Source organism: Salmo salar, chromosome 10, assembly GCF_965601325.2.
Source record: "Salmo salar chromosome 10, fSalSal1, whole genome shotgun sequence".
Lineage (NCBI taxonomy): Eukaryota > Metazoa > Chordata > Actinopteri > Salmoniformes > Salmonidae > Salmo > Salmo salar.
In genome coordinates this window covers 38,480,630-38,498,798 of record NC_138300.1, presented here as the reverse complement: position 1 = coordinate 38,498,798, position 18,169 = coordinate 38,480,630, and the positions used below count along the sequence as shown (strand labels likewise).

Below are 18,169 nucleotides of genomic sequence, written 5' to 3'. Positions count from 1 at the left end.
AGAGTCAAAACATCCTGCTTCAACTCCTGTGAGGTGAATGGGGTCAAATCCCCTAATAACAGGAGACAGTTATTAAAAGTATGCAATCTCCCAGGAGAAAAGAGAAAGAAAAACCAATAAAAAATACACCCCCACACAGAGAACAGACACAACAGTTACAGAACAAGAACAGACACAACAGTTACAGAACAAGAACAGACACAACAGTTACAGAACAAGAACAGACACAACAGTTACAGAACAAGAACAGACACAACAGTTACAGAACAAGAACAGACACAACAGTTACAGAACAAGAACAGACACAACAGTTACAGAACAAGAACAGACACAACAGTTACAGAACAAGAACAGACACAACAGTTACAGAACAAGAACAGACACAACAGTTACAGAACAAGAACAGACACAACGTTACAGACAAGAACAGACACAACAGTTACAGAACAAGACAGACACAACAGTTACAGAACAAGAACAGACACAACAGTTACAGAACAAGAACAGACACAACAGTTACAGAACAAGAACAGACACAACAGTTACAGAACAAGAACAGACACAACAGTTACAGAACAAGAACAGACACAACAGTTACAGAACAAGAACAGACACAACAGTTACAGAACAAGAACAGACACAACAGTTACAGAACAAGAACAGACACAACAGTTACAGAACAAGACAGACCAACAGGCATCAACAGGTTAGGCTGAGACCTTCACTGAATGGTTGGCTGGTTCACTGGTTGTTTGACTGGTTTAGTGACTAGTTGACTGGTTAACAGACCAGTTGACTGGTTAGATGCTCTATTATTCCAGTGAAGAAGTAGTTGGTTGACTTGTCAGTTTCCAGCCAGTCAGGTAGTGATTTGAATAGATCCTTGTGGAGAATTTGTATAGCTAAACGGACTCGCTGTGGAGAAGAATGGGTAAGTTGACCAGTTAGTGTAAGCAGGACCGGACTTGCTTCGCCCCCCCCCGGGCCGTTTTATACTGCAATTCTTCACATTGTGCTATCATATGCTATCTGGGGGGGCCCCGACCCTAGCCCTGCATGCCCGTTTGGTAATCCGGCCCTGAGTGTAAACTAACCCCACTCAACTGTTGTGTAGCTGTGGAGTGGGTTAGCTTACACTATCCTTTACCACTTGACCAGCGAGCACTGTGGGAAGTGATAGAATAGAACAGATATGGGTGGGTGGATGGGTGGATGATGCCCACTGTTAGCAGAGACCTGCTCACCCAGGCAGGGTACTTACCTCTCACGTAGAGATTAGCCGGAGCCGAGTAGCGGGTCCCGGCGCTGTTGACCGCCACACACTCGTACTTGCCCTGGTCGGACTCTTCACTGTTCTCTATCTGGAGAGCTCCTGAAGAGAGAGGACAGACTGTCAAGGCTCAGAGTCCACTCAGACGGATAGAATGGGATACAACGCCTGCGTCTCAAATGGCACCCTACTCCCTACATAGTGCACTACTTTTGACCAGAATCTTATGGGCCTTGGTCAAAAGTTGTGCTCTATGTAGGGATTAGGGTGCCATTTGGGACACATACACATACTGATATGTGTGTTCAGACATATACATGAATTCAAACTCACCCATCCGCACACACACCTGTTTTGCCTAAACAAAAACAGAAATAACCAAGCCGACTTGTCATTCATGTACAGTGTTCTGTATATCAAAACACCCAACGTTTTGACAACAAGCCCATCCAGCAGACAGATATTTTGGCAACATTGAGAAAGACCAAAGCACAGAGGACATGAGGCTTCCTATAAGGGACCTATATTCTGCAGGAATGATGCAGTAGTATTTTCCATGAAATACCCATATGTGGTTATTAACAGGAACTGCAGGCCATCCTGGAGTTACAGTAAGTCTGGACAGAGGATAAAAGCAAAGCAAAGAATTCAAAGGTGTACAGTAGTTTAAAGGTGAGGAATTGTACACCTGGTGTCTCATAAACAAAAAAAATTATCTTCTCACTTTCCAACACTAAAGTCAAATACAGGCCTAAGCCATCCTGTGAGTAATGACAATGTCAGTACAGAGAGATGGGAATCACTAAGAGTTCTGCTGTTCTTTAACTCTCTCCTCATCACTCTACCAAAGCTTCAGCCTCGCAGATAAACTAGTTACAAATCACTAATCAATTCTGCTTTGTTCACCACTGATTAGGTGTTATCACCTGCTCTACTGTTGGTAACAGTGAGGACGGCAACCATTTCTCAAACGGTGAGGAAACAAATGATTCAAAACAGACTAGAAGGTGAGACTCCTTTATTTCTACTATAGTCCTCTTTGGCCCCTGTCCTGAACGGAAGACAAATGAAGCCTTGATCAGGAACACAACTTACCTGATTCCTGCTCACTCAGAGTGATCACAATGGTTGATCACTTCCTCTTACCATTTACCAAAGCATACATCCCAGTGTATTTTTATGTACACAACAAACAGTTCTTCATATACAGTAGATTGTTGATTGGTTTAGACAGACAATATGACTGTGTGTCTGGCGGTTAGGTAGAGTGATGCTGTTGACCATGATGTAACACACATCATGCAGTTTGCCATCAGTGATTGGCTGACAGAACATTGATAGAAAAGAAATGTGAGAATATATTTCAGAAGTTAATCCTGAAATGCATCATATGGGATGAGTTTCGTCAGACAAGTTGAGAAATAGAAATAAAAAGAGTGGTGTGGTGACATCCATGTGGATCTGGAGTTAGGTGAGATGGAGGGGCGCAGAGACATATCTTCATCCAGCAGCCTCCATCTTTTATGTCAGTCATCAAGGGGATTCTGGCTGAGATGTGTATACTGATGCTACACATGTCACGTAGACAAACTCATCTACACTCCCACTTGTACACACGCAGGCACACTCACACACACACACACACACACACACACACACACACACACACACACACACACACACACACACACACACACACACACACACACACACACACACACACACACACACACACACACACACACACACACACACACACACACACACACACACACACTGAGCCCAACACAGGTAAGCCTTTCTTCCCTCCAAGATATTTCCTTCCATGTACAGTTCTCTTTCCAAGGTCTTAGCATTCTCCCTTAACTTCGAGACACTTCTAACACCCTATTCCCTATATACATGTAGTGCACTACTTTTGACAAGGGCCCATAGGGCTCTGGCAGGTAGCCAATGCTCTTAACCGCTAGGCTACCTGTTGCCATTAAAAAGCTAATCAAGCAGCTTATTTTATTCTACCTTGTATAAAAGAAGCTAATCAAGCTGCGAGAGGTATATGATGACTTCTCAGTCAAAGAGATGGGCTCTGTCCCAAATGGAACCCTATTCCTTATATAGTGCACTACTTGTGACTTTTGAATAGGGCACTATGTAGGAATATGGTGCCATTGGAGATGCAGCCATGAAGATTCTAGGAGCCCCATAACAAAGAGGTTTGAACTCCACTCTCACTCTGACCTTGGAGGGCTTACAGGGAAGTTGAACCTTTAATGATGCAGTCTACTACCTATTCGTTCACTCTGCCTCTGACTACAGCCTCTCAGGACAGTGCTCAGACAGGGGTCAGCGTTGATCACCTCTACAACACTTCACTGACTACTAATCACATTAGGTGTCAATCCCACCATACGCTGGGTATGCAAATACAGTCATTTCAGCCTCATCGCGGGGAATCTAGGAATATAAAACCTGAAAGAGTGGCCAAGAGATCACCACCTAAACATGGGATAGAGCTGTCATTCAAAATATGAATCATATGTTTTGGAAATCTACAGTTTAAGCAGGTCCCTTATTTTCTTTCTACAACGTTACAGTTTTCTTAGGTGAACAATAAAACAGGCTTAATTTGAATGGGATGTCTAGTAAGGATTTTGAATATTCTTTCTTTGATGTTTGTGTTTTTTAGAGGTGCTATAGACCAGACAGACTTAGAAAAGGTCATGCGCTGAATCAGAGAAGGAGTCCAGCCCGAGAGAGCGAGAAGGATAGAAAACTGGAGATGGGGACATTGTGAGGTGAATGGAGGAGGAAAAGGAGGAGGAGAACGAGGAGGAGGACAGGAAGGATGACATGAGTGGACATTTTTTCTGTACCCAGCATTCTTACCTCTGATTGGTGTACCACCTGGTGAGGTCATTTGAATGCAAATAAGATTAGAGAGAAGCATTAGTACAAAGATGAGAGACAGAGAGAGAGAGAGAGAGAGAGAGAGCAGAGAGAGAGAGACAGAGAGAGAGAAAAAGAAAGAGAAAGAGAGAAAGAGAGAAAGAAGAGAAGAAACAGCAGAGTGAAGAAGAGCCTGATTATTGCGTTCCAGTAGCTATTTCTCCCTCAATATGTTAGATTTTTTTTTAAATAAAATCACCTTTTTAATTTCTGGATATAACACACTGTTATGTGTTCTGTTATGTATTATGTTATGTGTTCTGTTATGTGTTCTGTTATGTGTTATGTTATGTATTCTGTTATGTATTATGTTATGTGTTCTGTTATGTGTTCTGTTATGTGTTCTGTTATGTATTATGTTATGTATTATGTTATGTATTATGTTATGTATTATGTTATGTGTTATGTTATGTGTTCTGTTATGTGTTCTGTTATGTATTATGTTATGTGTTCTGTGATGTGTTCTGTTATGTATTATGTTATGTATTATGTTCTGTATTATGTTATGTGTTCTGTTATGTATTATGTTATGTGTTCTGTTATGTGTTCTGTTATGTGTTATGTTATGTGTTCTGTTATGTGTTCTGTTCTGTATTATGTTATGTATTATGTTATGTATTATGTTATGTATTATGTTATGTATTATGTTATGTGTTATGTTATGTGTTCTGTTATGTGTTCTGTTCTGTATTATGTTATGTGTTCTGTTCTGTATTATGTTATGTGTTCTGTTCTGTATTATGTTATGTGTTATGTTATGTGTTCTGTTCTGTATTATGTTATGTGTTCTGTTATGTGTTCTGTTCTGTATTATGTTATGTGTTCTGTTATGTGTTCTGTTCTGTATTATGTTATGTGTTCTGTTATGTGTTCTGTTACGTATTATGTTATGTGTTCTGTTATGTGTTCTGTTCTGTATTATGTTATGTGTTCTGTTATGTGTTCTGTTCTGTATTATGTTATGTGTTCTGTTATGTGTTCTGTTACGTATTATGTTATGTGTTCTGTTATGTGTTCTGTTCTGTATTATGTTATGTGTTCTGTTCTGTATTATGTTATGTATTATGTTATGTGTTCTGTTATGTGTTCTGTTCTGTATTATGTTATGTGTTCTGTTATGTGTTCTGTTACGTATTATGTTATGTGTTCTGTTATGTGTTCTGTTCTGTATTATGTTATGTATTATGTTATGTGTTCTGTTATGTGTTCTGTTCTGTATTATGTTATGTATTATGTTATGTGTTATGTTATGTGTTCTGTTCTGTATTATGTTATGTGTTCTGTTATGTGTTCTGTTACGTATTATGTTATGTGTTCTGTTATGTGTTCTGTTATGTATTATGTTATGTATTATGTTATGTGTTCTGTTCTGTATTATGTTATGTGTTCTGTTATGTGTTCTGTTATATATTATGTTATGTGTTCTGTTATGTGTTCTGTTATGTGGTGTGAGCGTACCAGAGTGGCAACTGACTAAGTAGGTTTTCTGTAACCAACACCTATTTCATATATAGCTATTGTTCCGAATGCCTATTATATTAATACATGTGACTACTTTTGCTCTGAACTTGCCTGTTTATACAACACACCTGGAGGCTATGTGTTTTAGATGTAGGTGTGCTATAATCCTGACTCTTAATGTTGTGTTTGTCTGGCTATTTGTTTCCTTCCCATGGTTGTTTGTGCTATACACCTGGCTATTTGTGCTACTGAGCTGTCCGTCTGCTATGATCACAAAGCTACTTATTCTCTCCACCTGCTTGTTTGTGTTAACACCTGGTCATCACCATCAGTCTTGAATGGTCTGACCCTCCGTTCAACCAAAATGGATCTGTTTCTGACTGGTACCTTAAGCATTCTGATCATCTCTAGAGGCTACGTCTAGACAATCTAACTGATCTGGGGTGTTCAGCTTCCTGTTGTAATAAGGCTAACAGAAACACAGGTTACATACAGCATCTGATGCAATACTAAGAAACCTGTGCCCTGAATACAGTAGGCTAACTTATGATATTGCTGCTTATTAGCATACCGATTAATTCTAATATGACTGAACTAGTTATTTCAGTTACAATACATGTTTAACTATGTGTATCGAATGGCCCATGTAAAATACATGTTTATCAATTATTATATTTTGTGCACCACCCCCTAACTAGCCTTACAAATAATTGGTTGCATTCAGTGATTCACATTCCTGTAGTTGTTAGTACGGGGTCATTTGGGCATATCTAGTCATATGCGACAAATGTTGGAGGAGTCGGTTTGGTTACTATACAGATACACACGATCTGGATAATGACTCAAAACCACTATCCACACATTAAACAGGAGCATAGAGGTGGAGGAGAGGTTGAGAGGACGGAAAGCCCCCTAAAAGCTGTGTGTCCCATGTTGATGAGGTCATCAGCAGCTTAAAGAGGACTGGGTCTACACTGAGACCTGCCAGGACAAACATACAGCCTCCATGTACTGAGCTAAGGTTGGTTTTAGTTCAGTATGGATATCACAGGCTTTGTCCATGACCGATTTCAGAGCAGCATATTCTAGGCAAATTGTGAAAAATAATAGAGCTTTATTATGTTTTCGCAATGTCCTGGACACAGTAGGCAGGTATTCATTTTCCTATATGTTGGAGAAATACATTGGGATTAATGCACAGAAATAGGTTGTTACCTTGGATTTAAGCAGTCCATGCTCTGCCTTCGCAAGGACATAATACTACTGTATATATTTAACACATTTTATCATGTCGTCATTAACCATATACATATTCATAATAATTAAAGGGTGGCATATTAAACTCAGCTAATTATGTTACTGCTACAGCAGGCTTCAGTGGAGAGAATCACCAATCACCTGGGTTGTGTCCCAGATGGCACTCTGTTCCCTCTACAGTGCGCTACTTTTGACCAGAGACCATAGGGCTTCGGTCAAAAGTAGTGCACTATAATGGGAACAGGGTGTCATATGGGACACAAACCTGGTGAGTCAGGAGGACCCAGGAGAGTTTGAGTGACTGCTCCACATACAGAGCCATGGCCTGCTACTCCAGGAGTATTTAGCAGAAAAGGAAAGCGGTTTAGCCAGGTCTAGAGACACTACTCCTCCTCTCCCACCCCTCTCCTTCCTCCCTATCAGATCCTCAGGCCAGCAGAGGAGGAGTTGGACAAGCCTATCGATAATTACCGGGAGACAATGACATGTTTAAGGCTGTCCCAAATAGCACTCCATTCCCAACATAGTATACTACTTTTGACCAGAGCCATATGGGCCCTGGAAAAAAGTAGTGCACTAAATAGGGAATAGGGTAGTGCTGAGTGATTAAGCAAAATGTCTGATCTTCTTTGTTTCTAAACAACTAATTGACTGATGTCGGTTCAACTTTGAATGCCATTTCGTTAAATTTTTTTAATTTGAGATCAATGCTCATATTGCGCAGTTTCTCTAGAGATAAATCAGATCAAGCCTGAATTGTGTAGTAGGGAGTTGTAGTCTCCAACAGGCCATTATTTGACATAGTTTAGTGCAGAAAATGTGGTAATTAACTTTGTGTGCCTACTTGTCTGGTCTGTGTGTTCTTTCTTATGCCTGCTATGTTAGGTTAATGTGGGGCAGACACAGAGAGAGAAGAGACAGAAGAATGTGCGATCAAGAGGGATAGAGAGCAGATGCTTTCTGATATTTCGCTGCCTGAAAATACATGATATAAGTGATTGATAGTTGGTATTCAGCAGTCATAAAAGTATGCCTTATTTACTTTGAAGAACTAGTAAAATAGTGATTTTGTCAGACAGCATAGGCAGCAGCTCTCTACAGATGAGATGATGACTTGGAATGAAATAATAAAGTCATCAAATTAAACAAATGAAATTTACACAACTGAAATATTTAATATTTTATAGATGGTTAATAAGTGATAAGTGGTAATGGGCAGTCACTAGCATCATGGGACTTTATTAATAGTTTTATTCTGTGTTGAAACATAATTTAACCCACATAATGCATAGTGCATTTCATGTTTTTAAAAGTTATCGAAACCGAAATCGAAAACCGTGATAATTATTTAACAATTGAACTGAGACCGAACCGACATCAAAAAGCACTGATTACTCAGCACTAGAACAGAGTGCCATTTGGGGCTCAGCCTTAGTAGAGGGGGGATAGAGCGCTGAGCTCCATTTAGGACTCAGCCTTAGTAGATTTGGGATAGAGCTCTGAGCCCAATTCTAGGACTCAGCCTTAGTAGATTTGGGATAGAGCTCTGAGCTCTATTTAGGACTCAGACATAGTAGAGGGGGGATAGAGCTCTGAGCTCCATTTAGGACTCAGCCTTAGTAAAGGGGGGATAGAACTCTGAGCTCCATTTAGGACTCAGACTTAGTAGAGGGGGGATAGAGCTCTGAGCTCCATTTAGGACTCAGCCTTAGTAAAGGGGGGATAGAGCTCTGAGCTCCATTTAGGACTCAGCCTTAGTAGAGGGGGGATAGAGCTCTGAGCTCCATTTAGGACTCAGCCTTAGTAAAGGGGGGATAGAGCTCTGAGCTCCAATTAGGACTCAGCATTAGTAGAGGGAGGATAGAGCTCTGACCTCCATTTAGGACTCAGCCTTACAAGATTTGGGATAGAGCTCTGAGCTCCATTTAGGACTCAGACATAGTAGAGGGGGGATAGAGCTCTGAGCTCCATTTAGGACTCAGCCTTAGTAGATTTGGGATAGAGCTCTGCACTCCATTTAGGACTCAGCCTTAGTAGAGGGGGGATAGAACTCTGAGCTCCATTTAGGACTCAGCCTTAGTAGAGGGGGGATAGAGCTCTGAGCTCCATTTAGGACTCAGCCTTAGTAGAGGGGATAGAGCTTTGAGCTCCATTTGGGACTCAGCGTTAGTAGAGGGGGATAGAGCTCTGAGCTCAATTTAAGACTCAGCCTTAGTAGAGGGGGGATAGAGCTCTAAGCTCTATTTGGGACTCAGCCTTAGTAGAGGGGGATAGAGCTCTGAGCTCAATTAAAGACTCAGCCTTAGTAGAGGGGGACAGAGCTCTAAGCTCTATAGAGGACTCAGCCTTAGTAGAGGGGGATATGGCTCTGAGCTCCATTAAGGACTCAGCCTTAGTAGAGGGGGATAGAGCTCTGAGCTCCATTTAGGACTCAGCCTTAGTAGATTTGGGATAGAGCTCTGAGCTCCATTTAGGACTCAGCCTTGGTAGAGGGGGGATAGAGCTCTGAGCTCCATTTAGGACTCAGCATTAGTAGAGGGGGGATAGAGCTTTGAGCTCCATTTGGGACTCAGACTTAGTAGAGGGGGATAGAGCTTTGAGCTCCATTTGGGACTCAGCCTTAGTAGAGGGGGATAGAGCTCTGAGGTCAATTTAAGACTCAGCCTTAGTAGAGGGGGAATAGAGCTCTAAGCTCTATTTAGGACTCAGCCTTAGTAGAGGGAGGATAGAGCTCTGAGCTCCATTAAGGACTCAGCCTTAGTAGAGGGAGGATAGAGCTCTGAGCTCCATTAAGGACTCAGCCTTAGTAGAGGGAGGATAGAGCTCTGAGCTCCATTTAGGACTCAGCCTTAGTAGAGGGGGGATAGAACTCTGAGCTCCATTTAGGACTCGGCCTTAGTAGAGGGGGGATAGAGCTCTGAGCTCCATTTAGGACTCAGCCTTAGTAGAGGGGGATAGAGCTCTGAGCTCAATTTAAGACTCAGCCTTAGTAGAGGGGGGATAGAGCTCTAAGCTCTATTTGGGACTCAGCCTTAGTAGAGGGGGACAGAGCTCTAAGCTCTATTGAGGACAGCCTTAGTAGAGGGGGATTGAGCTCTGAGCTCCATTTAGGACTCAGCCTTAGTAGATTTGGGATAGAGCTCTGAGCTCCATTTAGGACTCAGACTTAGTAGAGGGGGGATAGAGCTCTGAGCTCCATTTAGGACTCAGCCTTAGTAAAGGGAGGATAGAGCTCTGAGCTCCAATTAGGACTCAGCCTTAGTAGAGGGGGGATAGAGCCTTGAGCTCCATTTGGGACTCAGCCTTAGTAGAGGGGGATAGAGCTCTGAGGTCAATTTAAGACTCTGCCTTAGTAGAGGGGGGGTTGAGCTCTAAGCTCTATTTAGGACTCAGCCTTAGTAGAGGGGGATAGAGCTCTGAGCTCCATTACGGACTCAGCCTTAGTAGAGGGAGGATAGAGCTCTGAGCTCCATTAAGGACTCAGCCTTACTAGCTGGGGGATAGAGCTCTGAGCTCCATTAAGGACTCAGCCTTAGTAGCTGGGAGATAGAGCTCTGAGCTCCATTAAGGACTCAGCCTTAGTAGCTGGGGGATTGAGCTCCTTTCCATTCAAAGGACACAGACTGTCTTTCATTTGCCAGCAGTGCAAAGGTCTGAAATTGAAATATGGAGCTATTAGCATTCCTTGATGGATAAAGGTCCTGTAATAGGGATACTAATTTATGAGCAAATGTAATCTCACTAGCGCATAATGAATTGTATTGGAACAAATAAATTGCTTGAATGTCAAGTTGATGGCATGGCACTAGTGCAGCTGTATTTTACTCGGTTCCTCTGACAGACAATTAACCAACGGGCAGCACTTAAAAAAACAAACAGAAAAAAGACATATGCCCATCTGTGGTTGACTGCAGTGGGACTATGGATGTTTCCCAAATAGCACCCTATCCCTATATAATGGAGCATAGGGCTCTGGTCAAAATTAGTGCAATATAAAAGGAATAGGGTGCCATTTGGGAGTCAGGCTATGTGTGAGGAGATAGGCAAGCCAGCGCTATGAACCAAATTGAACCAAATTGCAGTGCTGTCATGTTAATAATGCATGGTGGGAGGATCTGTCCTTCACTGGAGGCCCTGCAACTGAGGCCTGCCTGGCAAAATCCTTCAGCTTCCACAGGTTTCAAAGCTACATATAGACTGTGACCCAAATTGCATCCTATTTCCTTTATAGTGTACTACTTTTGACCAGAGCCCTATAATGCACTATAAGCAATAGGGTGTCATTTGCAACACATACCAGAGATATCCTATAGCCTGTCTCTCAGCCTTTCCTTTCTCTGTGTCTCTGTTCAGAGGGGAAGCCTCTAGTTTCTACATTATATTCTATTCTGCCAGGGGTTCAAGAGTTGAAGCCTAGCTGGAATGCTTTTGGAGGTTGCACTGGGGCTAAGGGTTTAGGGAGTAGGGACCCAGACTCATAAACTGTTTTGCCTGTAGGGAGGCCTATGGCACATTGATATGCAAGTTCACAGCTTGGCAGCCACATTACTGCCAAAAGGTACTGTTGGAATAACTGTTGGCCCTGAAATGTTTTCCCTGAAAAGTGACTGTAGAAAAGGGAACAGGCCAATCACTGCAGGTATGCTATGCACAGCTGGACAGCATTGTTGTGGCTCCTTTGACTAAATAAGGTGATAGAGGATGGACCAATGGTTTGCTCTGAGCAGTTGTCATTGGTGCTTGGATCCAGGCCACCTTTCTGAGTTGTTCTGAGTCTGCTAGTTGGTTATAATGTTAAGATGAATGGCTGCCTGCACCTATTGTTGTAGGCACCATAGGCACAGAACACAGCAGTATTCCCCCTGAGGAGCCGCTGAGGTAATTACAGAGCTTAACTCAGTAAAATGTAATAGAAAACACTTATTGACATCTTTAAAGCTGGAATCCTTAGCGGTGAAACTGCCACATCCGTTTGTGATATTACAACAACAAATAAGTTACTACAAACAATGACCACTGTTTATTCCCCTCAGACATCATTGCACGCGTGGTAGAACAGCAGAATTTGTACTGCAATTGTTTAGCACAGTATGTGTTGACCGTGCAGAGACTCTGTACCTGAGCGGAGCTGTTTGATTCGCCCGTTGCTGCTGTTGATATCTACAGGGAGGAAGTCTTTGAACCAGGAGATCTCTGGGTCAGGGTTGCCACTGGCAGCACACAGCATGGTGGCTGTCCTGGTCTTCTCTACCACCTTCAGCTGGGGACCCATGTCTATGGTGGGGAACCCATGAGGGATCTGGTCCTCTGGAAAGACAGAGAAAGAGTTGTGATGAGTATATATATATGATATAAAAAGATGTACAATCTTCATTTGATCACCCTGTTGTTGCAGGAAATGCATACTTGTAGTGTATCCGTAGTTTAAAAAGGTTTTGTAATTTCCACTTTAAAATTCAGATTTGATATGCCCTAACAAACAATTTATCAACCTTTACAAAAATGTCCATTCATTATAATCCATACAATAATTCACATTGCCTGTTGCTGCAGGATTACTTTCCTGCTGTGAGAAACTGGTCAAATTAAGATCCTACACCTGTATTCTACAATGCCTATGGTATAAAAAGGTTGAGAAATACTGAGCTAAGGCACCAGTCATCCATTGAATGCACACGCACACGCGCACACACACGCACACACACACGCGCACACACACACACACACACACACACACACACACACACACACACACACACACACACACACACACACACACACACACACACACACACACACACACACACACACACAGCCTGTGACTCCTTCCATCACATCTTGAGATATGAGACCACCCCGGCAGTCAGGGTCTGTGCTCTCCTCGTTGATTGGCCTGTGCATCCCACAACCTTGAGCTGTGGTGAGGTGGTCACCTTTAAAACGCTGTGAAATCCAGCCCTAATGTAAATATCGCTAGGCCAAGGCGGGACTAATCCACCTACGGAATTTCTCGTCATGGATCTGTGGAGAGTGTGAGACGCAATTTCACTCAGGCCGAATTGCATTCAGATAGAGAGAGGGCCCTGCCTGCCCTGCTCCGACTATCTGCAGGGGTAAGTGTGGTCAAAAGCCAGACTGCCAAATTACGGATGAAAATGTAATCAAATCAATCCCTGAAATCCCATTCCATGCTTCCCTTCTTTTCCATCGTGTGTGGAGAGGGGAAAGATACCCCATCTCCAGGTGCTCTAGAAAGCAAGGAAATACATTGGAAGGACCTTGAAATAATTGATCCCAGAAAACTAGTGAAGACAGGACCAGAATCTGTACCAGGCTTGATGTTTTTATCTCAACCTGTTTGATTTGCCTGTTGCTGCTGTTGAAATAAAAACATTACTTGTTCAGAAACAGTATTGTCAATTGAATCCTGTCCCTTTGCCAAGTCTGGTTCTCTGTGTCACAGGTACAGTAATGAACAGTCTTCAACGGGACAAGCTAGAGTACATTAGAGAACAACACTTGCTGGATCAGTGACACTGCAAAAGACATCTGCGACCGCGACGGACAGCAGCCAAGCCTGTATCGATGAGTAAGGTGATGTGACAACGCTACTTATGTCCCAAATCGTACCCTATTCCCTATAGTGCAGTAAAGGCCCTGGTCAAAAGTAGTGCACTATAAAGGGAAAATGGTACCATTAGGGACGCAGAACAATATGTGCCGTTAGCCTTGTCTGACAGTAACCGGACAACGTGAGCGATGGAGACATTTGTGATTCTGTCAATGACAGGTACTACAGAGGAGAGAGTCACCCTTACAGAAAAAACATATGAATTTCACATTTAAACATGTCAAATGTGATCTTATGTGAAGCTAATGTGATAACAGTTAACAACATGTAAAGCAACATATGATAACATGAAACTAAATATGAAAATGTGATTGCATGTGAAGTGTTCCAGTGTTTTTTTCTGTATGGGCAACAGCAGGGAGTGTAGAAGGGTCATTTATTAGGATAAGGGTGTCTATTGGTACAGAAACCCAATCATTCTCTTTGGCACCATGAGGAGACAGATGTGTACTGTAAAGGGAATATGGTTTCTTTGGGATGCATCCAGACTTGTTGATATTCACTGTGAACAAAAGCATCACACTCACAGATTCAGTGAAGTGCAGATACAGTGAGGGAAAAAAGTATTTGATCCCCTGCTGATTTTGTACGTTTGCCCACTGACAAAGAAATGATCAGTCTATAATTTTAATGGTAGGTTTATTTGAACAGTGAGAGACAGAATAACAACAAAAAAATCCAGAAAAACGCATGTCAAAAATGTTATAAATTGATTTGCATTTTAATGAGGGAAATAAGTATTTCACCCCCTCTCAATCAGAAAGATTTCTGGCTCCCAGGTGTCTTTTATACAGGTAACGAGCTGAGATTAGGAGCACACTCTTAAAGGGAGTGCTCCTAATCTCAGTTTGTTACCTGTATAAAAGACACCTGTCCACAGAAGCAATCAATCAATCAGATTCCAAACTCTCCACCATGGCCAAGACCAAAGAGCTCTCCAAGGATGTCAGGGACAAGTTTGTAGACCTACACAAGGCTGGAATGGGCTACAAGACCATCGCCAAGCAGCTTGGTGAGAAGGTGACAACAGTTGGTGCGATTATTCGCAAATGGAAGAAACACAAAAGAACTGTCAATCTCCCTCGGCCTGGGGCTCCATGCAAGATCTCACCTCGTGGAGTTGCATTGATCATGAGAACGGTGAGGAATCAGCCCAGAACTACACGGGAGGATCTTGTCAATGATCTCAAGGCAGCTTGGACCATAATCACCAAGAAAACAATTGGTAACACACTACGCTGTGAAGGACTGAAATCCTGCAGCACCCGCAAGGTCCCCCTGCTCAAGAAAGCACATATACATGCCCGTCTGAAGTTTGCCAATGAACATCTGAATGATTCAGAGGACAACTGGGTGAAAGTGTTGTGGTCAGATGAGACCAAAATGGAGCTCTTTGGCATCAACTCAACTCGCCGTGTTTGGAGGAGGAGGAATGCTGCCTATGACCCCAAGAACACCATCCCCACCATCAAACATGGAGGTGGAAACATTATGCTTTGGGGGTGTTTTTCTGCTAAGGGGACAGGACAACTTTACCGCATCAAAGGGACGATGAACGGGGCCATGTACCATCAAATCTTGGGTGAGAACCTCCTTCCCTCAGCCAGGGCATTGAAAATGGGTCGTGGATGGGTATTCCAGCATGACAATGACCCAAAACACACGGCCAAGGCAACAAAGGAGTGGCTCAAGAAGAAGCACATTAAGGTCCTGGAGTGGCCTAGCCAGTCTCCAGACCTTAATCCCATAGAAAATCTGTGGAGGGAGCTGAAGGTTAGAGTTGCCAAACGTCAGCCTCGAAACCTTAATGACTTGGAGAAGATCTGCAAAGAGGAGTGGGACAAAATCCCTCCTGAGATGTGTGCAAACCTGGTGGCCAACTACAAGAAACGTCTGACCTCTGTGATCGCCAACAAGGGTTTTGCCACCAAGTACTAAGCCATGTTTTGCAGAGGGGTCAAATACTTATTTCCCTCATTAAAATGCAAATCAATTTATAACATTTTTGACATGCGTTTTTCTGGATTTTTTTGTTTTTATTCTGTCTCTCACTGTTCAAATAAACCTACCATTAAAATTATAGACTGATCATTTCTTTGTCAGTGGGCAAACTTACAAAATCAGCAGGGGATCAAATACTTTTTCCCTCACTGTATGCTTGTGCAGTACTAGTGACATAACCAACATCGAGACAATCTATTCAGGAGCAGATGTTTAATACTCATGATCTATGCATGATTCTGTAAGATCTTTCACCATAATGTGAGAAAATGTCCAAAAGATGTGCTGTACCATCTGAGGACAATAAGCACGTCCCAAATGGCATCCTATTTCCTTTATAGTGCACTACTTTTTACTAGAACCCTAGGGGCCCTGGTCAAAGGTAGTGCACTATAAAAGGAACCGATTGGCATTTAGGACGCACACAATGACGCAAATGTCTGGCTCCGAGAGAGTTGGAAGAGTACAGAAGAGTACAGTGAGACACTGGGAAATCCTTTAATTAAGAGCTTAAGACTGGCTGTGAAAGGGAGGGAGGATCCAGTGGAGACAGAGAGAAATAACCCAGAGGAATCTGAGGAGGAGTTGGCTAGTTGGGCTGTTAAGCAGGTTGGCTGGCTGGCAGGTGGGCTGGCTTTGGGAAACACTGAGCCTGTCAAAATAACCCAGGGGACTGAAGAAAGGGGTTGACTGGGCGGCTGGCTGGTTGGGATTGCGGCCTGGGCAGCTGGCTGGCTGACTGACTGGCTGGCTGGCTGATTGTCCCTGGGAAACACCTAGCCTATCAGTGCTGCTCCCTCGCTGGGCTCTGAGGCTCTGACTGGGGCAAGAACAGCCTCTTCTCTCCATCCTCATATAATAAGAGTTGGAGCTTAACATTTGTTGTCATCTCTATTCACACTGTGGAGGAAGTGCATTGTCATCTGGCGAGGATGCCGTGAGGAACAGTTCGCCCATTCGCGTCTTTGTCTGTTCCAGTGTCACATTAAGAGATGGCAGACTGTAATAGTACCCCAAGGGAAGGTGGGGACGTTCCCATAAAAAACCTACAAGGGGACCATCTTATAAGTCTCTCTCCTGTCTCTCTCTCTCCTGTCTCTCTCTCTCCTGTCTCTCTCTCTCCTGTCTCTCCTGTCTCTCTTGTCTCTCTCTCTCCTGTCTCTCTCTCTCTCTCCTGTCTTTCCTGTCTCTCTCTCTCTCTCTCTCTCTCTCTCTCTCGTCTCTCCCTCTCCTGTCTCTCTCTCTCTTCTGTCTCTCTCTCTCCTGTCTCTCTCTCCTGTCTCTCTCTCTCCTGTCTCTCCTCTCTCTCTCCTGTCTCTCTCTCTCCTCTCTCTCTCTCTCTCTCTCCTGTCTCTCTCTCCCCTGTCTCTCTCTCTCTTGTCTCTCTCTCTCATCCCTCTCTCTCTTTCTCTCTCTCGTCTCTCTCTCTCCTGTTTCTCTCTCTCTCTCTCTTCTGTCTCTCTCTTTCCTGTCTCTCTCTCCATCTTTCCTGTCTCTTCTGTCTCTCTCTCTCTCCTATCTCTCTCTCTCTCTCTCTCCCTCTCCTGTCTCTCTTGTCTCTCTCTCCTGTCTCTCTCCTGTTTCTCCTGTCTCTCTCTTCTGTCTCTCTCTTCTGTCTCTCCCTCTCCTGTCTCTCTCTCTCTTCTGTCTCTCTCTCTCCTGTCTCTCTCTCCTGTCTCTCTCTCCTGTGTCTCTCTCTCTCCTGTCTCTCTCTCTCCTGTCTCTCCTCTCTCTCTCCTGTCTCTCCTCTCTCTCTCTCTCCTGTCTCTCTCTCCCCTGTCTCTCTCTCTCTCTCTCTCTTGTCTCTCTCTCTCGTCCCTCTCTCTCTTTCTCTCTCTCTCGTCTCTCTCTCTCCTGTTTCTCTCTCTCTCTCTTCTGTCTCTCTCTTTCCTGTCTCTCTCTCCATCCTCTCTCCATCTTTCCTGTCTCTTCTGTCTCTCTCTCTCTCCTATCTCTCTCTCTCTCTCTCTCTCTCTCTCCCCTCTCCTGTCTCTCTTGTCTCTCTCTCCTGTCTCTCTCCTGTTTCTCCTGTCGCTCTCTTCTGTCTCTCTCTTCTGTCTCTCTCTCCTGTCTCTCTCTCCTGTCTCTCTCTCATGCTGACTCTCTCTTGTCTTGGCAAGTGTCACTCTCCCAAGAGCAGCCAAGTGAATTCCTTCTCTTTTAGAGCCCTTAGTTTGTCGATTCTGAATGGTCTGTGACAAACTATGCTATATTTCTAAAAAAGAAAGGGAGTGAAGAAAACACTTGAGTTATCCAGTAATTATATAACCTCCATCAGGTCTCAGATGACAGTCACGGCTAACAACTACCAGGATTGCATTAGTAGCACTCTCTACCACAAAGGAATGGCAGACCTGTTGTTGCTCATGGAAGTGTTGTATTTTCCTGTCAGCTTGACACTGGATATGAATGCCTGAGATATGTTACTATCATAAATGGTATGTTCACTAATAGCTACCCAGTAATGTATTTCTAAGGAGGAAAATCACCATAGCCTAGTTAAAGCAGACTGAAAGCTGTGCTTACAAGTGAAACAATAGTGAGTACAGCATTAACCAGGCTAGGATTACATATTCTTTGGAAAAGGTACCCCACCTAATCTA

At 43.3% G+C, this 18,169-nt stretch overlaps 1 protein-coding gene across 20 annotated transcripts in view; it reads right to left on the bottom strand.

Annotated features, from left to right (window-relative positions):
* ptprfa (protein tyrosine phosphatase receptor type Fa) overlaps nt 1-18,169 on the bottom strand; it is a 370,905-nt gene that overhangs the window by 130,885 nt on the left and 221,851 nt on the right. For 11 of the 20 annotated variants that reach the window (XM_082956979.1, XM_082956984.1, XM_082956987.1 and 8 more), the window contains exons 5-6: nt 12,053-12,241; nt 1,262-1,372 (exon numbers count right to left, since the gene is read on the bottom strand). In XM_082956979.1, coding sequence (XP_082813105.1) covers nt 1,262-1,372; nt 12,053-12,241 — 300 coding nt within the window. Of the gene's footprint in view, nt 1-1,261; nt 1,373-4,156; nt 4,175-12,052; nt 12,242-18,169 lie in introns of all 20 variants that reach the window. The other 9 variants (XM_082956977.1, XM_082956978.1, XM_082956976.1 and 6 more) reach the window with 1 other exon arrangement.